This window comes from Notechis scutatus, chromosome 11 (assembly GCF_049901735.1).
Source record: "Notechis scutatus isolate UNSWTSFEM ecotype Mainland chromosome 11, rNotScu1.2, whole genome shotgun sequence".
NCBI lineage: Eukaryota > Metazoa > Chordata > Lepidosauria > Squamata > Elapidae > Notechis > Notechis scutatus.
The window spans coordinates 8,961,638-8,982,390 of NC_142019.1; the positions used below are offsets into that span (position 1 = coordinate 8,961,638).

Genomic DNA, 20,753 nt, shown 5'->3' on the forward strand with positions numbered 1-20,753 from the left:
GAGAAGGAGAAGGAGAAGGAGAAGGAGAGGAAAAGGAAAAGGAGAAGGAGAAGGAGAAGGAGAAGGGATCATTAAAAAGAACCCAAGAGAGCTGTAAAAATCGTAATGGCTAGATATCAGAGAAGACATGATAAGAATGATGAACATTCTGCATAGATGCAAATGGGAAAAAACCACTATGTTTTGTGCTGACCTCCAAATTTCTTCCCTTCATGAAACGATAAGACGGTAAAGTTAATGGAAGAATGTGCTCATCCTCTATTAAGAAAGCTCTAGCACAAAATAGTTGAGTTGTTAGTGACCTCCAAAAGTTCTAGAATCCTGAAATGTACACACTACTACTACTACTACTACTACTACTACTACTACTGCTGCTGCTGCTGCTGCTGCTACTACTACTACTTATTATTATTATTATTATTATTATTATTATTATTATTATTATTATTATTATTATTATTATTAAATCTTTAATGAGATTCACATCCTTTGGGGCTGGTTGATAGCTCAACAGCTCGAGTCCTAACCAAGGACCTAGAAACTGTTTCAGGTAGCATTGGGATAACGCACAATTTCTTTTTTCCAAAGTCGCTCAACTTCAATTTGTAAGTCCCGATACGTTGTGATTTTTTTTTTTCTTGCTGCGTGTCTTCAATCCGTGCATCACCAGGTATTGCAATGTCAATGAACCAAACCTTTTCCTTTCCAACTACTGTTATGTCAGGTATGTTGTGGGCCAAGTGCCTGTCAGTCTTGAATTCTGAAGTCCTACAATTTCTTGACTTTTTCATTCTCCAGAACCTTCTCAACCTGATGTTCCCAGAGGATGATGATGATGATAATTATTATTATTATTATTACAGAAAACTGAATGAAGGCCTGAAAAGGAATGCTGTCAGGTACCATCCATCTCTCTCCTTCTTTTAGCCTCTTGAAGAGCAGCTGATGACCCCAGACCTGCTTACCAAAGATGCCTTGGGTCCCGCCCTTCCCTGTAGCTGGATCGAGAGCCTTCCACATTAAGCTGTTCTCTTCCGCCTGCTTTGGGAAACCACGTTTCTTTCCAGAAAGTAGCTTTCCTTGGGAGAAACTCCTTAGAGAATCGCTCCAGGCATGCGAGGAGCCATAGATGGCACTTCCATCTAACCAGCCGGTCACCCCATTTACCTGTTGGAGAACAGAAAGGAAGATGGGATGGAGACAGTTAAGTCCTGTTCAGTCTATGACTGCTTGGATTGGATGAATTGATAAGACGTCTGAAGGTAGCAACTTCACACTGGATAGTCCAAGCTCAGTAAATTTGGACCTCATGTCTATGGAGATCCTCAATCCTCCAGGTCATGGTTATCCCAAAAATGCTTTTCCAAAAGGCAACTGTACTTTTTTGTTGTTGTTTTTCCCTTGAAAACCTTTGGCTTCTCATCCAAGAAGCTTCTTCGGTTCTAGAACTGAAGAAGCTTCTTGAATGAGAAGTGAAATGTTTTCAAAGAAAAAAAAACACAAAACCCCAAGGAAGATTTTTGGAAAAAACACCTTTGGTTAGGTCTAATATCATTAAAGTATGCATTTAATATTACAGGTCTTAACAGCCGTGAGCATTATTTTTGCACAATATTGAAAAAAAAATGAAGGTATACCACAAGATGAAGAGATAGTCAAGAAGATACTAGATTGAGCAGAAATGGATAGATTGACATTGAAAATTAAGCAGAAAGAGAATGTAGAATATTATCAAACATGGAATTTGTTTTACTAATGGTTGGAAAAAAAGGAAGTGGAGACTTAGAATATGATTTGCATTGTTAAGCAAATGAAATATGCAAAGAACATGATGTTTATTAAGCACTAAGAAATATATTTAATAGAAAACCAATAAAATCAATTTAAAAAGGAAAAGCACCTTTGATGCTGAAATATCTCTCTGGGCTTATACACACATACTCCATTCTTTAACAGGGACTAGAATTTCTATTGCTAAACAAGTAAGATGTTCAGTGAATTGGGGCCGATTTTAGGATGCATTTTTTTACATCGTTGTTAAGCAATTCACTGCAATTGTTAAAGGAATCATGTCATCATGAAGCCAATCCTGGCTTCCTGTTGGCTTTGCTTATCAGAAGCCAGTTGGGAAAGTTGCAAATGGTGATTTGCAGCTTTATGTCAGTCTCCAAGTGCCCAAATTTGACCGAGTGATGGTGGGGATGCTGCAATGGTTGTTAGTGCATGGACCAGTGGTAAATCCCTTCCCCCACCCCAGTGTCATTGTAACTTCAACCAATCACTAAACAAATGGTAATAAGCTGAGGATAAACCTCACACGTCTCCTTGTCTCCTTACAACGGCTCCTGTTAGATGACAACATACTTAAAAGTTCTGAGAGTTGAAATCCACACATCTTAAAGCTGCCAAAGTTGAGAAATGCAGATCTGGAAAATAGCAGACTACAAAAATTGCTATAGTGACTGTTCAACTCTTTTCAGGTCCTTAACTTCATCTGGCTTTTCTATTTCTATTAAATGTAGGTGTAGTCCTTGAGTCATAGTTTTAAATATATATACTCTGGAGAAAGCATCCAAACAAATAAATCCTGAGCTTTCTACCCTTTGGACAGAATTTGGCTGAAACTCCTAGGAAATGCCATCCTAGGTAGCTTCTGCCTCATTCCGTTCCTGCCCTTTTTGCTGGAATTCTACCTGCAGAGGGAGGAATGGACATGGCACAGACATCAAAGGGCATTTTTACCATCTCTCGGGGATTGTTGGGGCTTTGTCCTGTTCCTGCAGCCCAACTCATCCGCTGGAAGGGCAGGGCAACCTTTTGAGAGTTGCTGGGGTCAAAGACGGGGTCTCCTTGAGGGATCTCCAGGTTGAGGAATTCAGCCGGGCAGCCCGGATTGTTGGCTTCTGAAATCTCGGCCAGCACGTGGAAACCTGCCAGATACCCCAAACCAGGAAGGTTAGAGAATTGAATTGCAATGGAGAAATGAATTGCAATAAGAGAAAGGAAGGAAGGAAGGAAGGAAGGAAGGAAGGAAGGAAGGAAGGAAGGAAGGAAGGAAGGAAGGAAAGAAGAGAAAGAAAGAAAGAAAGAAAGAAAGAAAGAAAGAAAGAAAGAAAGAAAGGAAGGAAGGAAGGAAGGAAGGAAGGAAGGAAGGAAAAAAGGAGGGAGGGGAGAGAGAGAAAGAAAGAAGGGAAGGAAGGAAGGAAGGAAAAGGAAGGGAGAAAGAAAGAAGGGAAGGAAGGAAGGAAGGAAAAGGAAGGAAGGAAAAGGAAGGAAGGAAGGAAAGCCCAGAAAAGCAAAAAAATTTTTAGTAAGCATCAAGAAAATAAATATTAGACCAGTGTTCTAAATAAGTGTGTGTGTATGTGTGTGTATTTGTGTGTGTGTGTGTGTGTGTTTATGTGTGTGTGTACATACTAGTATACCTACTACATGCAACAATTTAACCAGGTCTATTGTGAAATCTGTTGGATGTGTCTGTAAACATTCAAAAGTTGGCTAATTTAATCTTGACTGGGCTTTGTCATGCTCAGCTTGTTGTGCTGGGCCAGCCCATGGCATTCTTGGCTTATCTAACAATGTATACAACTTCCCCTCTCACAACAGTGACTCTATGGGCTGAAACCAAAACAGAAGAAAAGTATCAACAACAAAGTCTAAAAGTCATCTCACTTCTGGTCTGAAAATCAGAATTGAGAAACTAACAGTATATAGATTTAGAGACTGTATAGATTTGCAAAATAACGCTGGGGGAAGCGGTTGACTTTTGGGTAAATCCAGAGGGAACAGATTTTAGTTTTATCTGGTTTCCGGTGCAGAATTCAGTTCCGTTCTGCGCTGTATTTCTGCCCTATGTAGTCCATCGCTTTGGATTCTTCAGGACCTCTTTTCAAACAGGATTTTGTTGCACCAAATTATTTTTATATTTGTGTATCATTTGCTTGAAATTATGCCATTTGTGACCCTTTTCAAGCTACTTTTTTTTTTTAAAGCTTAAGGATTTCTCCAGAACTTCAGGTGGAAAATAATTTGAATCAATACAGTTAAGAGAAAAATCACAGGCTGAATTGATTTTATCTCTTTCCTCTTTCTCCATCAGAAAGAATTCCCAAGAAATCCACCAGCACATGTGACCTTCTTCTAAGGTCCAAGATCATGATTTAAGTTTCACTTGGGTGGAAACACCCTTAGCAAATGCTTTCTGTTCCAGAAAGGATCAAAGACATGAAGGAACATCTGAATCAAAAGACTTGTGATGACCCAGGGTGGGATACAAAACAAGCACAGTCACAGAAAACAGGTGAAGCCCCTTTTATTCCTTCACTTTGCTTCCAAGCTCCGAATATCTTTGACAGAAGCCAAAAAACTCCCTCACAAACAGTTACAAGAAGAAGGGAAAAAAGCAACACAAACCAGGCAAGATAAGGGCTGGAGGACATCCACAGATAACACACACTTGGAAGGATGCCAAACTCAGAGAGGAACCATAAACTAGAGATATTTCCACGCTTTGTTTCCAGCATTCGCCCATATGCAGGTTCATCCTCTTATTCAGTTGTCACAGCTGCAGCCCATGAAGAAGATCAAGGCCCTCTCCTCCCAAGTAGACCACATCTCTCCCTTATCCTCTCCTCCCTGCGTGCCCTAGGATGGAGAGGGGATGGGCCTGGGTCCACCTTTGACTGCCCAGCCAGCCTCTGCCCTTCCCCAGCCTCCTCCACAACCTCCAGAGCCACACTTCCACTCCCTGTTGGCTGTTCCTCCTCTCCCTCAGAGTCAGTCTCCACCAGGGGCACGACAAGACTGCCTCTTACCGAAGAAAACACCAAGCACTGTTCTGTTCTTCTGAGAAGGAAGACCTGAATCTCCTTGGGCCACCATGTTGCTAAGCCTGCGGGCATTGGGCACATGAGGTTCCTGCAGGGCCTTGAACACCCCATCTGCATAATTAGCAGGGAGTAGACGTGACATCCGTGAACCTATGGGGGAAGAAATCAGCATGTCAACATGAGGTGGGAATGGGGCAAAATATGGCAGAAAGAACACGAGAAGTTTCTCGATAATACTTTAGACAGAGAAGAAAACAAATTGATGGATCATTGGACCTTCTTCTCACTCAAGGCACAAATCACCAGGCTCAAATGATCTTACTTTAGCCAAGGAACCAGCTGTCTGGAGAAGATAATGCCCACTAAGATCAATAAGACTCAAGTTGAGAACTTCAGCCTTAAATAACCCAAGGATTCCTCTAGGTTGGACATTTAGAAGATCAGTTGCATCTTGCTCACCCGCTGAGTTGTGTTTATGATACATGAGGTTGTTGTACCAGCCGTCATAACGTTGAATTTCCCAGTGGATGTTCTCCTGGGCACCTGGAAATAAAGCAGGCAAGGAAGAACACATTTTGGAAAATAAGGTGATTGGGAACAAAGTTGAATTCCGTTGAAAATCAGGGCCAGTTCTTACCGTGGAATCAACATTGAAAATCTAACAATGATTCCTTCTGTTGAAAAACAAGATTTGGCTCCTGGATCATTACTTCAAGTGAATATCTTTCCAACTGCATTCAGTGGGGATGACCAAAATTCAGCCATAATGCCTCTTGAAAGAAGCAAGCCTATTTTTAACAAGGTTATATATCTCCCCCACTTGTCCATGCCATACTATTTGATTCTCCATCTAATTAAATAGAACTCAGGCCAAGACATACACAGACATCATCCCAAATGTTAAGAGATTTCTATTCAGATAAAGTTGGTCATTTGATCTCCAGTTTAAGTCTTCCAAAAAGGCAAATAAAATGTTTATGGGATGGAAGTAAGCATCCTCTTCCTTTAAAAATATAATAATTATTAAAAATCCTGGGTTTGTTAGCCTTCCCCTCTCCTTCCCTAGAAGGGAAGGCTCAAATCCTTAGGACTATTTAATAATCACATTTTTTAAAAAAAGATGAAGTGCGTGGAAAGAGAAACTAAAGCAAAGAATATATTAAAAGATGCAGGAAAAAAAACCTGGCAATTGAATGGTGGGAATATTAGGAATGTTGATTATAAACTTTGTCATGTAAGTACAAAATGAAACAATGGATTTTTCAGATTTTGTATGACATTTGGACCCTATATTTCAATATATATGTATGGAGGGTGGCAAGGAACTTATACAGTTTTCAATCTGGACTGGTTAATTTTCCTCAGTGACTGGTAGCCATGTCAGTCCCTCTAACATTGGAGGCTGAGAGAAAAATGGAAGAGAGAACTATTCCCAAATTCTGCGTGGGATTTTTCATATTAACTGGACCCTAAATCATATTAACTGGACCCTAAATGATTGTACAACTGAAATCATACACACAACCTTCTACAATGCTATTACAAATCTGGGACTGGAACAACTAGTAACCAACAACACTAGACTAAACAACTGCCTCGATCTCATCTTCTGCAACAGTTTGAACCTAATCTAACTCACCCCTTTCCTAAGAGGTCTGTAGGGGGCGTGCATAAGCGCACCAACGTGCCTACCGTCCCTGTCCTATTGTTTCTCTTATTCTTTTATTTTTCTTATATGTACCCATTTCATGTATTCACAACTATGTATACATTTATACTTATTATCTTGTAAACAATTGGCAAATCAAATAAATAAATAAAATAAATAAATAATCTACGGAATACAATCTAAAGAACCCTTTTCCAGTAGTGACCACAATATGATCGACTTTTGTCTCAACATACATCCACACAAAAATCACCACAATGATGTAATCCCCTATTGTAACTTCAAAAAAGGCAACTATGATCTTATAGACAACGATCTCTCATCCCTTGATTGGCAATCTCTATTCACTGGATGCAATACCGTTGAAGACCATTATAACATATTCTTACTTGAAGTCAAAAGAGTCATCAAACTATATGTACCAACAACAACTCCCAAAACAAAACAAAAAAGCAGATTACCCATATCAATAAGGAAACTTCAATCCAAAAAGAGATCACTCTGGCGGAAAAAACAAATCTGGTCACGTTGCCAATTTCAAAAACCGATACAAAAATCTATGCCACCAGATAAAGACCGAATGCACCAATTATCACATTAAACAAGAGGAAAACCTTCTAAGCACCAATTCCACCCGCGCTTTTTACAATTTTGTAAACAACAAACTAAAAGACTCAAGGTCCATCCCTCCCTTGATAGGACCTGATGGTAAAGACTGCAACGACGACACCATTAAAGCCAACATCTTTAACACATTCTTCGGCTCAGTATTTGTAAACAGCAATGGATCATGCCCAATATTTCCTAGCCGTACCACAGATAACAACAATGATCTAATACATATCGATTTCACAGAAGACAATGTTGAAAAAGCAATACGCAACCTAAAACCATCTCTATCTATTGGACCGGATGGAATATGTGCCTACTTCTTAAGAAAGCTATCCACTGCCATAGCCAAACCTCTAAGCATAATCTTTGAAAAATCTTTCAGAACCAGCTCCTTGCCTAACCTATGGTCACAAGCCACAGTCATCCCCATCTTCAAAAAGGGAGACCCAAGCCTAGTTGAAAATTACAGGCCAATCTCCTTATGCTGCGTCACCTGTAAAGTCATGGAATCAATTATTAACCAATCCATCATCCTTCACTTAGAGACAAATAACCTACTCTCCAATAAACAATTTGGTTTCAGAAAAAACTATCCTGTAATCTGCAACTCTTACACTGCAAAAACATATGGACGACACAACTCGACCAGGGCAAAACAATAGACGCAATCTACATAGACTTCTGTAAAGCCTTTGATTCAGTGGTACACGACAAACTACTCCTAAAAATAAAATCCTATGGTATCTCTGGACAACTGAATAACTGGATAGAAGCATTCCTGTCAAACAGACAACAAATGGTCAAAATCGGGAGCGTCCTATCAAATCCAGTACCTGTCAATAGTGGTGTTCCCCAAGGCAGTGTTCTAGGACCAACTCTCTTCATACTCTACATAAACGACCTCTGTGATCATATTAAGAGCAATTGCGTTCTCTTCGCTGATGATGTAAAGCTGTTCAATACCACAGACAATACTGCTACCCTACAAAAAGATCTTGACTATGTATCCGAATGGTCAAACAAATGGCAACTTCAAATCTCAACAAATAAATGCTCTGTCTTACATATTGGCAAAAAAATCAGAAAATAAAATACAAGCTGAATAGTCAAGATCTTGTTGATGACCCAAGCTCTGTAAAGGACCTTGGAATACTCACCTCTAATGATCTAAGTGCTAGAGCACACTGCAACTACATAGCCAAAAAGGCATTAAGAGTTGTTAACCTAATCCTACGTAGCTTTTTCTCTGGTAATATCACACTACTAACCAGAGCATACAAAACATTTGCTAGACCAATACTCGAATACAGTTCATCAGTCTGGAACCCACACTACGTATCTGATATTAGCACAATTGAGAAAGTCCAGAAATATTTCACAAGAAGAGTTCTCCACTCCTCTACTCGCTGTAGAATACCTTATGCCACCAGACTTGAAATTCTAGAACTAGAAAACCTTGAATTACGCCGTCTTCGGTCTGACTTAAGCATGGTATACAAAATCATACATTGCAATGTCCTACCTGTCAATGAATACTTCAGCTTCAACCATAACAACACAAGAGCACACAATAGATACAAACTCAAAGTAAACCGCACCAAACTTGATTGCAGGAAATACGACTTCAGCAATAGAGTGGTCAATGTCTGGAATACTCTACCCGACTCTGTAGTTTCTTCCCCAAACCCCAAAAACTTTAACCTTAGACTGTCTACTATTGACCTCACCCCTTTCCTAAGAGGTCTGTAGGGGGCGTGCATAAGTGCACCAACGTGCCTACCGTCCCTGTCCTATTGTTTCTCTTATTCTTTTATTTTTCTTATATGTAACCATTTCATGTATTCACAACTATGTATACATTTATACTTATTATCTTGTAAACAATTGGCAAATCAAATAAATAAATAAATAAATAAATAAATAAAATAAAAGAACGTGGATAACATCAGTGGGAACATTGTGCTTTGGAAAAATTAACTCACCTGCATTGTGCCATGAATGTGTCAAAGCCAACAAAAGGCCAGTAAGAAGACCTGGGATTTTACCAATTGTCCCCATGTCTTGAGATGAGGGAGAAGCTAGATGTCTTCCTGAAAGTAAAAAGAAAAAGATTTGCTTGTGTGACCACCTTGATATTAAATAAAATAAGGTCATTGACTTCACAACTCTGGACCTTCTCACACCCCAGAGCAGGTCACCATTTTCCAAAGAAATGATTCGAAAATTTGTTTTTCCATCTCCTGGATCTGTGTCATGATACATGCCGATGGTTGTAAAAATATGGTTGCAACCAATTGCCAATTGGCTACCAACTCTTGCAAATCTAGAGCTATATTAGAAGGAGAAAAATGGCCAAGGAAGGGATGGTCACATCTCTCCATGGACTTTTGATACCCCATCCAAGGATGTTTTCTCACTTTTGTCAGAGATACCACAAATGTTCAGATATGGTTTATCTTGCAAGTCCTAGCTTGCAAAGCTGCACAAAGAAACAATAAAGTTGGTCTTCCGTTCTACAATCCTTAGGAATTCTTGTAACGGGAGTTGTGAATCATACCACCTTCCAGTTTGGCCCACTTCTACACGGTAGACATAAAGCGTTTTTCTCCATATTTAGGTACACATTTTTGGATCAACCTTTTCCAGAAGTGTTTAGAAAGAATTGAGTAGAAAGAACAAGCAGTAGCATGTTGACTTTAAAATAAAAATAATAGTAATGGGTACTTGAGTGGAGATGGTGTGGTTGGCTAATTGTTCACCTTGGCCTAGAGAGTATGTGGTTCTTTCTAAACCCTCTTTAGAAAATTGGGGTGGAGAAAGCTCTACCTGACTCTACCTGGTTCTGTGGTTTCTTCCCCAAACCCCAAAAACTTTAACCTTAGACTGTCTACTGTTGACCTCACCCCTTTCCTAAGAGGTCTGTAGGGGGCGTGCATAAGCGCACCAACGTGCCTACCGTCCCTGTCCTAATGTTTCTTTTATATTTTTTGTATTTTTCTTATATGTATCCATGTATTCATAACTATGTTTTTACTTATACCTATTATCTTGTAAGCAATTGACAAAAATAAATAAATAAAAAAATAAATTAAAAAAGCGATTGAAGGAGATGGTTTCCTTTGTTCTCTCCGCCAAAAGAGGTCAGGGAGAAAACATGCCATCATTAAGAATCTGGAATGTTTTAAATGCTCACGGAGATCAAGAGACGTATCCAAATTGTAGGTATTTAGTGGGAACGGAGAAGTTGCTGACAACGTGGTTCGCTCAACATGGTTAACCCATCAGGGAAAGAAGAACTGGGGGAAGAATTCGGAGACAACAAATGATAACAGTTGTAACCTGCTTAATTTTGGAGGGGGAAGGATTGGAGTCTATTCTTGTAAGATGGGTGGTCATATAGGCTTAATAAATAAATGCAAATAGTCTATAATTGTGGAAACCATAAACCACAATTCTATAATTGTGGAAACCGTGAAGATATTTGTGAATTGTGATGCAAATGGCAGGTAGTCCCCAGCTTAGGATGATTCATTTAGTAACCATTCAAAGTTACAACAACACTTGGGGAAAAAGGTGATTTACAACCAGTCCTCACACTTATGAATGCGAGCCTCCCTACAGTCACATAATCAAAATTTGGCCGTTTGGCAACCGGCAGGTATTTACAAGGGTTGCAATGTCCGAGGGGAATGGAGGGTTAGGGTCAGGTGATCGCCAGTTGTGACAAGCAAAGTCAATGGGAGGAGTCAAAGGGGAGAGATGGATTTGTTTAACGACTGCATGATTCGTTTAATGACTAAGATACACTTAAATAAGGGATGTGGTGGCTGAGTGGCTAAAACGCTGAGCTTGTCGATCAGAAAGGTCGGCAGTTCAGCGGTTCGAATCCCTAATGCTGTGTAACGGAGTGAGCTCCCCTTACTTGTCCCAGCTTCTGCCAACCTAGCAGTTCGAAAGCAAGTTAAAAAAAGTGCAAGCAGGAAAATAGGGACCCCTTTAGTGGGAAGGGAACAGCGTTCCGTGCGCCTTCGGCATTTAATCCTGCCAGTCATAGGACCACGGAGACGTCTTCGGACAGCGCTGGCTCTTCAGCTTCGTAATAGAGATAAGCAGCACCTCCTAGAGCCGGAAACGACTAGCATGTAGGCACGAGGGGAACCTTTACCTTTATATACACTTAAATGTAGCAAGAAAGTCATAAAACTGAGCACGCTTAATTGCTTAAATCCCACCTTGCTTAGCAACAGAAATTCTGCACCCAATTCTTGTTGTATAATCAAGGACTACCTCTAATTTTGCACTAGGGGGAATGTGTCGAAGGCATTCAGAACCATTGCCCAGTCTTGTAAAACCCATGGCCAGGCATGTGAGTTTTTGCAAGTGGTGGAATTTATGTTTGATTTGTCTTTTCCATAGCCCCAGCCGCTTCTGGTTCCAGCCTTGCCCATTGGAGACTCATTCCCCTTCCACCCTTCGGTGGAAAAGCCAGACCTCCAATAAATCGAATATTTTCTGCGCCCTGTCAGCAAATGAAAATGCTTGGCCCAAAGACCAGCAGCCAAAAAAGCTAATGCAATCCTAAATTGCATTAACAGAGGGATACAATCGAGATCAAGTGAGGTACTGAGACCACTCTATAAAGCCTTAGTAAGACCACACCTAGAGTACTGCATCCAGTTTTGGTCACCACACTATAAAAAAGATGTTGAGGCTCTAGAAAAAGTGCAGAGAAGAGCAACCAGGATGATTAGGGGACTGGAGGCTAAAACAAATGAAGAATAGTTGCAGGAACTGGGCCTGGCTAGTCTAGTGAAGAGAAGGACCGGGGGAGACAGGAGAGCAGCCTTCCAATATTTGAGGGGCTGCCCCAGAGAGGAGGAGGGGGTCAAGCTGTTTTCCAAGGCACCTGAAGGCCAGACAAGGAATAATGGATGGAAACTGAGCAAGGAGAGATTCAACCTGGAAATAAGGAGAAACTTTCTGATAGTGAGAACAATCAACCAATGGAACAGAAGTTGCCCTCAGAAGTTGTTGGAGCGCCATCACTTGAGACTTTCAAGAAGAGATTGGACTGCCATCTGTCGGAAATGGTGTAGGGTCTCCTGCTTGGATGGGATGGGGTTGACTAGATGACCTACAAAGTCCCTTCCAACTCTGATTATCTGTTAAATCTGTTAAAGACACATTTTAAAACCCACAAAGCTTTGCTGTGAGCAAGCCCACACCATCTCACACCCCCCCCCCTTCCTCTGGCCACAGTTTGCCACCTCACATACGAATACACCGCACATGTGGGAAACAGTTGGGTCACATTATTTCACAAGGCGTTGCTCGGACACACTGCCAGGAAGGAGGGAGTCAAGCAAAGGCCCATCCTTACCTCAAAAAGAAATCTTTACCCCACTGAAATCCTGCACCGCAGCTACTGTATCCGGAACCGATCTTCCTTGTATCAACCATGTTCGGGGAAATAGGGTTCCTCGTTGATGGTGATGGAAGTGGATTACGGAACAGAAGCTGCCTGATTACCCGTAAAAAGAAACAGGTAGAGAGCGCAAAGAATAATAATAATGGAGAAATAGGAAGACAAAACGAAGGGGAAAGAGGAAAAACTGGTTTCGGCCAGAGGAGGAAGAAGGGAGCTGTAGAGGATATACAGGGGTTTCCCCCTTTTGCTAAAGATAGGAGCTGGAGTCTAAAGGTATTTGGATGCTGTAATATTTGCAAGCAGAGGAAGAAAGGAAGGGGGAAAAACCACACAGGATCGGCACAACCGATTTGGCAATTGGGGAGTTGGTTCCTTGACAACTGCAGGGACCCAACAACCAAGACATGAATAGAATAGAATAACATAGCTGAAAGGGACTTTGGAGGTCTTGTATAGGAAAGAAATCCTATACCCCTTTCGACCAATGGTTATCCAATCTTTTCTTAAAAACCTCCAGTGTTGGAGCATTCACAACTTCTGGAGGCAAATTGTTCCACTGATCAATTGTTCTAACTGTTTGGAAGTTTCTCCTTGTTTCTAAGTTGCTTCTCTCCTCGGTTAGTTTCCACCCGTCGTTTCTTGTCCTGCCTTCAGGTGCTCTGGAGAATAGCTTGACATCTTCTTCTTTGGGGCGGCCCCTGAGAGCAACGTTACCTTCAATAACAGAATAATAGAGTTGGAAGGCACCTTGGAGGTCTTCTAGTCCAACCTTCTGCTCCAGCAGGAAACCCTATATGATTCCAGACAAATGTTTATGTCTTCTTGAAAACCTCGACTGTTGGAGCACTCACAACTTCTTGGAGGCAAGATGTCCCACTGATTAACTGTTCGAGAAACCGATGCTCTGAGGGGTAGCTGAGTGGTGGAGAGGAGCCCTGAACCCAGAAATGGAAAGGGGAAACTGAGGCAAGGTCTAAACCCCTCTAATGGTGGAGGGAGGGAAATAAGACAAGACAGCCTTTCGAATCAAGTCCAGATATGGGAGTAGGCTCCCGTATAATTCAGAAGGCTCAACAGCTCCCCAACATGATTATTTCCACTTTGCAAGAAAGGAATCCCATTGGTCTGTTATGACTCAGATCCACAACTCGGGCCTTGCTCATGCTCTACATGGGGCTGCCCTTGAAGACTATTGGGAAGCCACACAGGGTATTTCTACTCCAGGTAGAAAGATGTTCCCAGAGGATGTTAAGGGGAAATGAGTCAGCAAACTGTAGATCTTCTCCTTGGAACAGCCTTGGTGTTAACATGGCTTCCTCCAGGAATGTTTCTCAATTGAGAAGTGTTTCCAACTCTGCCCTAGATCAGGATCTACCCTAGACTGGTCTAGGGGGTCTCCAGCCTTGTCAACTTTAAGACTTGTGAACTTCAACTCCCACATGCTGGCTGGGGAATTCTGGGAGTTGAAGTCCACAAGTCTTAAAGTTGACAAGGCTGGAGACCCTTGCCCAAGACATTGTCTTAATCTGCAGCCAATATCTCTCATGTGGATGCTGTCTGGCGAAGGACCATCTTTGGAGGATTGGGATTGCACTGAATTTCAGAAGGCAGCAAGGTTTGTAGAGGGGGGGGGGGAACAGTGTTGCAAAATGGACGAAACCTATATTTTAGGGGACAGGGGTGGTCTGTCCTGTTTTGAAGGGAGCAGATGAGGGAGCATTTAGGCCGTCATGCAGCTAGAAACTGGACCTTTCAGTCATGGGAACAGAATTTAGAAATATACTAACCAAGGCTAAATCAGGAGTCCTTGATGCTTCCTGAGCTTGGTTGTTTTCTTGCAGACCTTTCATTACACAAACTAAGTAACATCATCAGTGCTAATGGTTAATAATATTTAATAAGTGAGCAGCTCTTGCCTTCCAACCATGGCAAAGAGGCAAGTCAAAACCCCTTGAAGGACTTTTCCCCACTGTTGAATTCAAGAGCTCTCCATCCATTCTTGAGTGGGCCAAAACCTAAACCGAGTTGACGTTGGCTGATCTTGGTGCCAACTTCTCATTTTCCTGTGTTCTCTCTATTGCCAGTAACTTCAGTTCCTTGATTTCCCAAACCGTGGCAAAGACTAACTCTAATACCTTTGAGGTTTCCCCTTGCATTTTTTATTTATTTATTTATTTATTTTATTTATTTGATTTGCCAATTGTTTACAAGATAATAAGTATAAGTGTATACATAGTTGTGAATACATGAAATGGGTACATATAAGAAAAATAAAAGAAAAATAAGAGAAACAATAGGACAGGGACGGTAGGCACGTTGGTGCGCTTATGCACGCCCCCTACAGACCTCTTAGGAAAGGGGTGAGGTCAATAGTAGACAATTGCTTATTGTCTACTATAGTATAGTAGACAATATACTATAGTAGAATGCTTATTCCAGCATTCTTGCTGGAATAAAGGAGAAAATCGTTCCTTAACCCTGGGACAGCTCAAGATTGCCTTAAGCTTCTCTTACTCATGGAATGAAGTCAACAAGTCAGGGAGACCCAGAAGAAGATAAGATGCAGCCAGGGGCATCTTTGCATAGTTAAGTGCAAGTGGAACATAGTCCAAGAAGAAAGTTTTCGGCTGAATTGCCCCACATCTTTTAAACTTGAGCTGTGATGCAAACAAGCTCTTGAAAATAAAACATTTTCTAGCAAGAATGTCTAAAGTCTGTAAACATTCTCTCTGCCTGAGTGGTTGTACGCTGTTTAAAAAAATAGGAAAGGAAAGGAAAACTAAAATGAAGTCCTAATAAGATCTCTCTCTCCCTCTTCTCTCTCCTTCCCTCCCTCCCTCCCTCCCTCTCTTTTGGGAGGGGTAAATATGGTGCAAGCACGTGCAATCTCCCCACCTTGATCTAGATACGAAAAGAAAATTCCCTAGTTTTAAAAATTGTAAACTTTGCTTGCCGTCAACTCATCAGAAAGGTGATTTTTCTCCATAACATAACTGGATTCTTAGAATTTCCTAAAGTCTGCTTTAAAAAGCACTGATTCATCCTATCATTTACAAGATCTAGAGATTTTTCTTTCTTTCTTTCTCAACTCTGTGCTTTAAACTTGCCTTGCATCACACACGGAGAACTGGCCATTTCTTCATCGGGGGAGTGGGAGTTAAAGATTAATGTCGTAAGGTTGAAATCGAGCGACATCATCTGATCTTTTTTTTTGTCCCTGCCACCTCAAAACGTTCAAAGAATCCAAACCAAGATTGCCAAGATTCTGTTTTGTGCCTCAGGCAGGTGGAAGTTGAGTCAGGCTTTTCAGTTTTCAGAATTATGAAAAAAAGCATTTTTCATAATTTTTGTTTAAGCGTCTAAATCTGTGTGCTTCTTCCTAACTCAACTCTCTTTTCATTCAGCTCCTACGGCCAAAGTCTCGGTTGTTTTGCTTTAGCCATCCAATATTGTCACTGGACTAAGAAAGATGATTTTTGCCAATCACACTGACCATAAACTCCTTCTGCCCTGGGCATATTTTCACTTGCCTCCGCTTGCTCTCTCTCCCAAACCTCAAGCAAATAATTAGCAACTAAATGTGGAAATTGAGTTTTGGAAATTATTTGTGCTCATTTGTGCTTATTTCTCTTCTCTTCTGTATATTAATGTGTTAAAAGAAAAAAAAAGAGGGGGGGAGGGAGAGAGGGAGAGAGAGAGAGAGAGAGAGGGAGGGAGGGAGAGAGGGAGAGGGAGGGAGAGAGGGAGAGAGAGAGAGAGAGAGAGAGAGAGAGAGAGATCATGTTCAAACTTAATGCAAGACCGGCCTCAAATGTTGCTAGGAAATATTGCAGCCTAAACTGTCCTTCCAGAGTTCCAGACAGCCTCCTTTGCCCCCTGCCAAGTTACTCCATCCCATCTTAAATAACAGAATAACAGAGTTGGAAGGGACCTTAGAGGTCCTCTAATCCAACCCCTGCTCAAGCAGGAAACCCTGCCTCAGACAAGTGACTGTCCAGTCTCTTCTTAAAAGTCTCCACCGATGAAGCACCCATAACTTCTGGAGGCAATTGAAATGTCCTAACCATGAGGAAATTTCTCCTTATTTCTAGGTTGCTTCTCTCCTTGATTAGTTTCCACCCCTTGTTTCTTGTCTTGCCTTCTGGTGCTGTGACCCTCCCTCATTTTTGTAGGAGCTCCTCAAAGATTGGAACAGTGCTATCACGTCTCCCTCTGGTCCTTTTTTTCTTCCTAAAGCAGAGAGCTAGTTACTCATCTGGCTTCATGCTAAGTTAGGACTAATTACTAAGCTTCTAATCCAGCATTTTTGCCCACCTCACCACCATATCAACTTTTGGCCCAAGAAGGAGGAAATGGCCCAAAGCCATCCAACTGTCATTATGCCTAAGGCAGGACTAGAACTCATGACCTCCCAGTTTTTTAACCTGATGCCTTTAACTACTAAACTAGCCCAAACAGGTTCTCAACAGTTTTAATGAGGTGGTTTAAATTTCTCTGCACCCACAACTCCTGCCGATCTTCCCCTGGTGGTTAATGACATTGGTTTGGCTACACAAGCACCGACATGCCAGGTGTGCAGCTTCTAAATCCACAAGATCAAACAGCAGGTTAAAATCACTTCCTTTTCCCCTAAGCCTCTCGGCAAGACTTTGGATTTCTTGGTCTGCTTCGTTCCCAGGTCTCTTTTGCACGTTGCGTTCACTTCTCCTGGCTGGGCACACACACACAACACACCCTGAACATACACAAGGCAATCCAGAAAGAGTGTACAGTACAGGGAAGAAAAACGCCGGCAGTCTGTTTGTGTTTGATAAATACATCTGAAAGTAATAATTGCAAAAAGCAAACCAGGGTATGAATCAGCCCGAGATAAACGTACGTTGTTGTTGTTACAAAGGAAGAAATTTCCCAGCATTGGGAACATTCCTGGATGGCTGTCATCAGATCTGATTGTCAATTTGACTTCTTAGGGTCAGAGGTCTTGCCTGAGGCCCCACGTCATTTTGTACCTAACGCAATCTGGATTTTTTATTTTTTTTAACCAGGTGAACTCTCCCACAGGGACAACAAGATTCTCCCAGCTTCTGCACCAGAAGACAGAAATGGCGCACCTGTTCGTCACTGTTGCTTTGAAAACACCCTCAGTTGCATAGAAGAGAACAGAATTCTTTATTGGCCAAGTGGGATTGGCCGCACAAGGAATTTGTCTTGGTGCAAATGCTCTCAGTGTACATAAAAGAAAAGATACATTCATCAGAGTCAAGAATCATAAGGTACAACACTAATAATAGAATAGAGTAGAGTAGAGTAGAGTAGAGTAGAGTAGAGTAGAATAGAATAGAATAGAATAGAATAGAATAGAATAGAATAGAATAGAATAGAATAGAATAGAATAGAATTCTTTATTGACCAAGTGGGATTGGACGCACAAGGAATTTGTCTTGGTGCAAATGCTCTCAGTGTACATAAAAGAAAAGATACATTTGTCAAGAGTCAAGAATCATCAGGTACAACACTTAAGTTGTGGTCCTAAGAACATGTCTCGCCTCATTCAAGACCTTGGGACTTTTTCTCACATTCCTGGCATGGGATGGAGGCTTATCTGAAGTTAGAATACAGGCAACCCTGGGTTTACGACCAGAATGGAGGCCAAAAATGTATGCTGCTAAGTGAGGTTTGCCCCATTTTGCAATTTTTCTTGCCGCTTTGTTAAGTGAGTCGTTGCAATGGTTAATACGCAACAGTCACCCGGTCATTAAGTGAGTCTGGCTTCAGCCCTTGATTTTGCACGCTGTTCTGACCCAGGCTTCGTAATCCGTAATTATTTACAAACTTCTTTGAAAAACAAAACCTATTTTATTGCAACGCTGGGAATTGTTTTCATTCCCAGCCGGAATTCATCTCAAACAGTCCCCCAAGATAAGCACCCACCTTTCAGTTCTGTGAAGTGCTGTCAAAAACAGAAGAATCAAATGAACTAGAAAAGAAACCAACCAAAGTACCAAAAAAAACCACCAACCAAAGTACACAGAGCTTCAAGGAGGACTCGGAACCGATGGAGCTACTTTGCTTCCTGCAAAGGTTTCATCATCTTGCCCTGACTTTTATCCCTTATGGGAGGGGCAATCACCTCCCAGCCTTACTCCCGAGTCGCCCCTTTTGTTTCAGCTGCTCTCGCCTTCTAGCAGCTCTGTGCACATGCCCCACTGTAATGTTGGTCACTAAATGAACTGTTGTAAGTCAAGAATGACCTGTATTGCAACCACTAAATTTTGGACTTCTGTTCTGAAATCCAGGGAACAGGGTTTCTTTCTTTCTTTTTTTTTTTTGCTGGGGGAAATGGGGAGGAATGGCATTTTCTTGGAGCCGAAAGCTAAAGATTTGGGGGGCTTTGAAGAGAGAACAGGGAGGGCACCCCCTCTTCCCTTCTTCCATTTACTAGCTGTGATTCCCCTCCAAACAGGGGTCTCTTCTCTCGAAGGGGAAGCCGTATATTTCTACACAAAATCTACACCAATCCAAAAGGATCCCCCTTCTCTTATGCCAAAGAATCTACTTCCTGTAAGAAGCCGCTTCTCCACTTTGACATGTTCCACAAACAGGGAACTTTGCTCCTACTTCTTTTGAAAACGACCTTGGGAATCTCCAGCCTCTGCCTTTTCTTGCCATTTTTTATTTTTATTATTATTTTTTCATCACTATTACCTGCTGCTGCAGGTGGTTGTGGCCGCAGTCAGAAAGCAAAGGCAGGGCTGAGTAATTCTGAGTTTTGGTGAGTCGTTCCACCTAGGGCAAGCCACTCTTTTTCCCATCACCTCCAGCCAAGGAATTGACAATCAAAATTGAACCCGAAATTACTTGGCACAGGTTAAGCCGAGTCTCGGGTTAGCTGCCAATGATACGGCAGGAGTAAATTACACGATTTAAGACTTTTAGGCTGATCTACCCAACAAACAGCCTTCTTCAGCTGCTGTCGCCTTCCAGGTGTGTCAAGACTACACTAGCTATCATCCCCAGCTAGGAAACAGACAGCGAGCAACTGGGCTGGAAAAGCTGAACAAGTTTCTTGATTATTTTGCAGCTGACTCCAAATTGTTTTTGGTCCATAAACTCCCGGCCAGTCCCGATTTAAGGCAAACTGGTTAATTAAATGGCTCCAATCCACTTTGGGAGGCGTTTCACACAACAGCCGGGCGGGCAATTCCCGCTTTATGCCCCTGATCATCCCGCCTGGCACTTTTCAAAATCCAGATCTGCGATCTGCGGAGTTCCCACAGGACTCAATGGTTCAAACCAGGGGGTCCCCCAAACTTGGCAACTTTGTTGGACTTAAAGTTGCCAAGTTTGGGGGGGGGAACCCCTGGTCCAAACTCTGGCGGGTCCCAGAAATGGGAAATGGGGATTATTTTTTTCCTGCCTTAAACGGTAGGGCAAGCGCCAGGGACACGGGTGGGTGGATGCATTCGCTTCTTCCGCTGGGGAATGCAGACTCCACAGGTGACCTTGGAGGGAGCGGAGGATGAAATGGGACAGAGAGGGGTCCCGAATCGGGCTCTTGGCTTCCCCCACCGTCCGCAGTTCAGCCCTGAATTCAACTCCGAGACGGGGAAAGGGTTGTTTCTGCCCCTCTCCTCCCTCCACCACGCCAAAGAAGCTGCGAAATCGAAAGCCCGCTGCCAAATCCCAAGGGGCCTGGCTTTGGTTTGGGAAGGGGAGGCTGCCTCCAAGCAGGCAGGCAGGACCGGTCTGGGACCCCGCCTCAGGGCCGAGACCCCGGCCGGCAGGCGGGAGAGCCCGACACGCGTCTCTGCGGCTGAAGGTGCTCCCGGGAAGCGCGGCGCGTGTTGACCAAGCTTTGTGGCGGTGGGCAGCGTGGAAACGCGGGGCTGCCTCTGGCAGGAAAGCCTCGTGGGTTTTCACACACACCCCCACACCTCCTTCACCCCTCACACCGGGCTTTGGCGGCCGCCCTCCCGGCTTGTCTGTTCGAGATCCGTCCCGGGAAAGCCGCCTGCTCACCTGGTCAGGTGCGATCCCGCCGCTGCCGCTCGCGGTACTGCTGCCGCTGTTCCAGCCGCCCTGGACTGCCGCCGCTGTCCGAGGAACCAGTTGTGGGGGGAAGGGGCGTGGGGGCGTGGCCGGGGACTTCCCTCATTTGCATGCCACCTGCGCGCGACCCCCCTCCCCGCTCCGGCTGTATAAGGGCCGAGCGCGG

General features: G+C 42.7%; 1 protein-coding gene across 1 annotated transcript in view; it reads right to left on the reverse strand.

Moving 5' to 3' along the window:
• The window catches only part of DUOX2 (dual oxidase 2), a 56,440-nt gene extending 35,802 nt beyond the window's left edge, over positions 1-20,638 (reverse strand). Inside the window, exons 1-6 of the mRNA XM_087972740.1 lie at positions 20,558-20,638; positions 9,093-9,200; positions 5,289-5,372; positions 4,815-4,979; positions 2,743-2,930; positions 966-1,167 (exon numbers count right to left, since the gene is read on the reverse strand). Of these exons, the coding sequence (XP_087828866.1) occupies positions 966-1,167; positions 2,743-2,930; positions 4,815-4,979; positions 5,289-5,372; positions 9,093-9,168 (715 nt within the window). The 5' untranslated portion in view covers positions 9,169-9,200; positions 20,558-20,638. The remainder of the gene's footprint in view (positions 1-965; positions 1,168-2,742; positions 2,931-4,814; positions 4,980-5,288; positions 5,373-9,092; positions 9,201-20,557) is intronic.
• Positions 20,639-20,753: the final 115 nt, after the last annotated feature.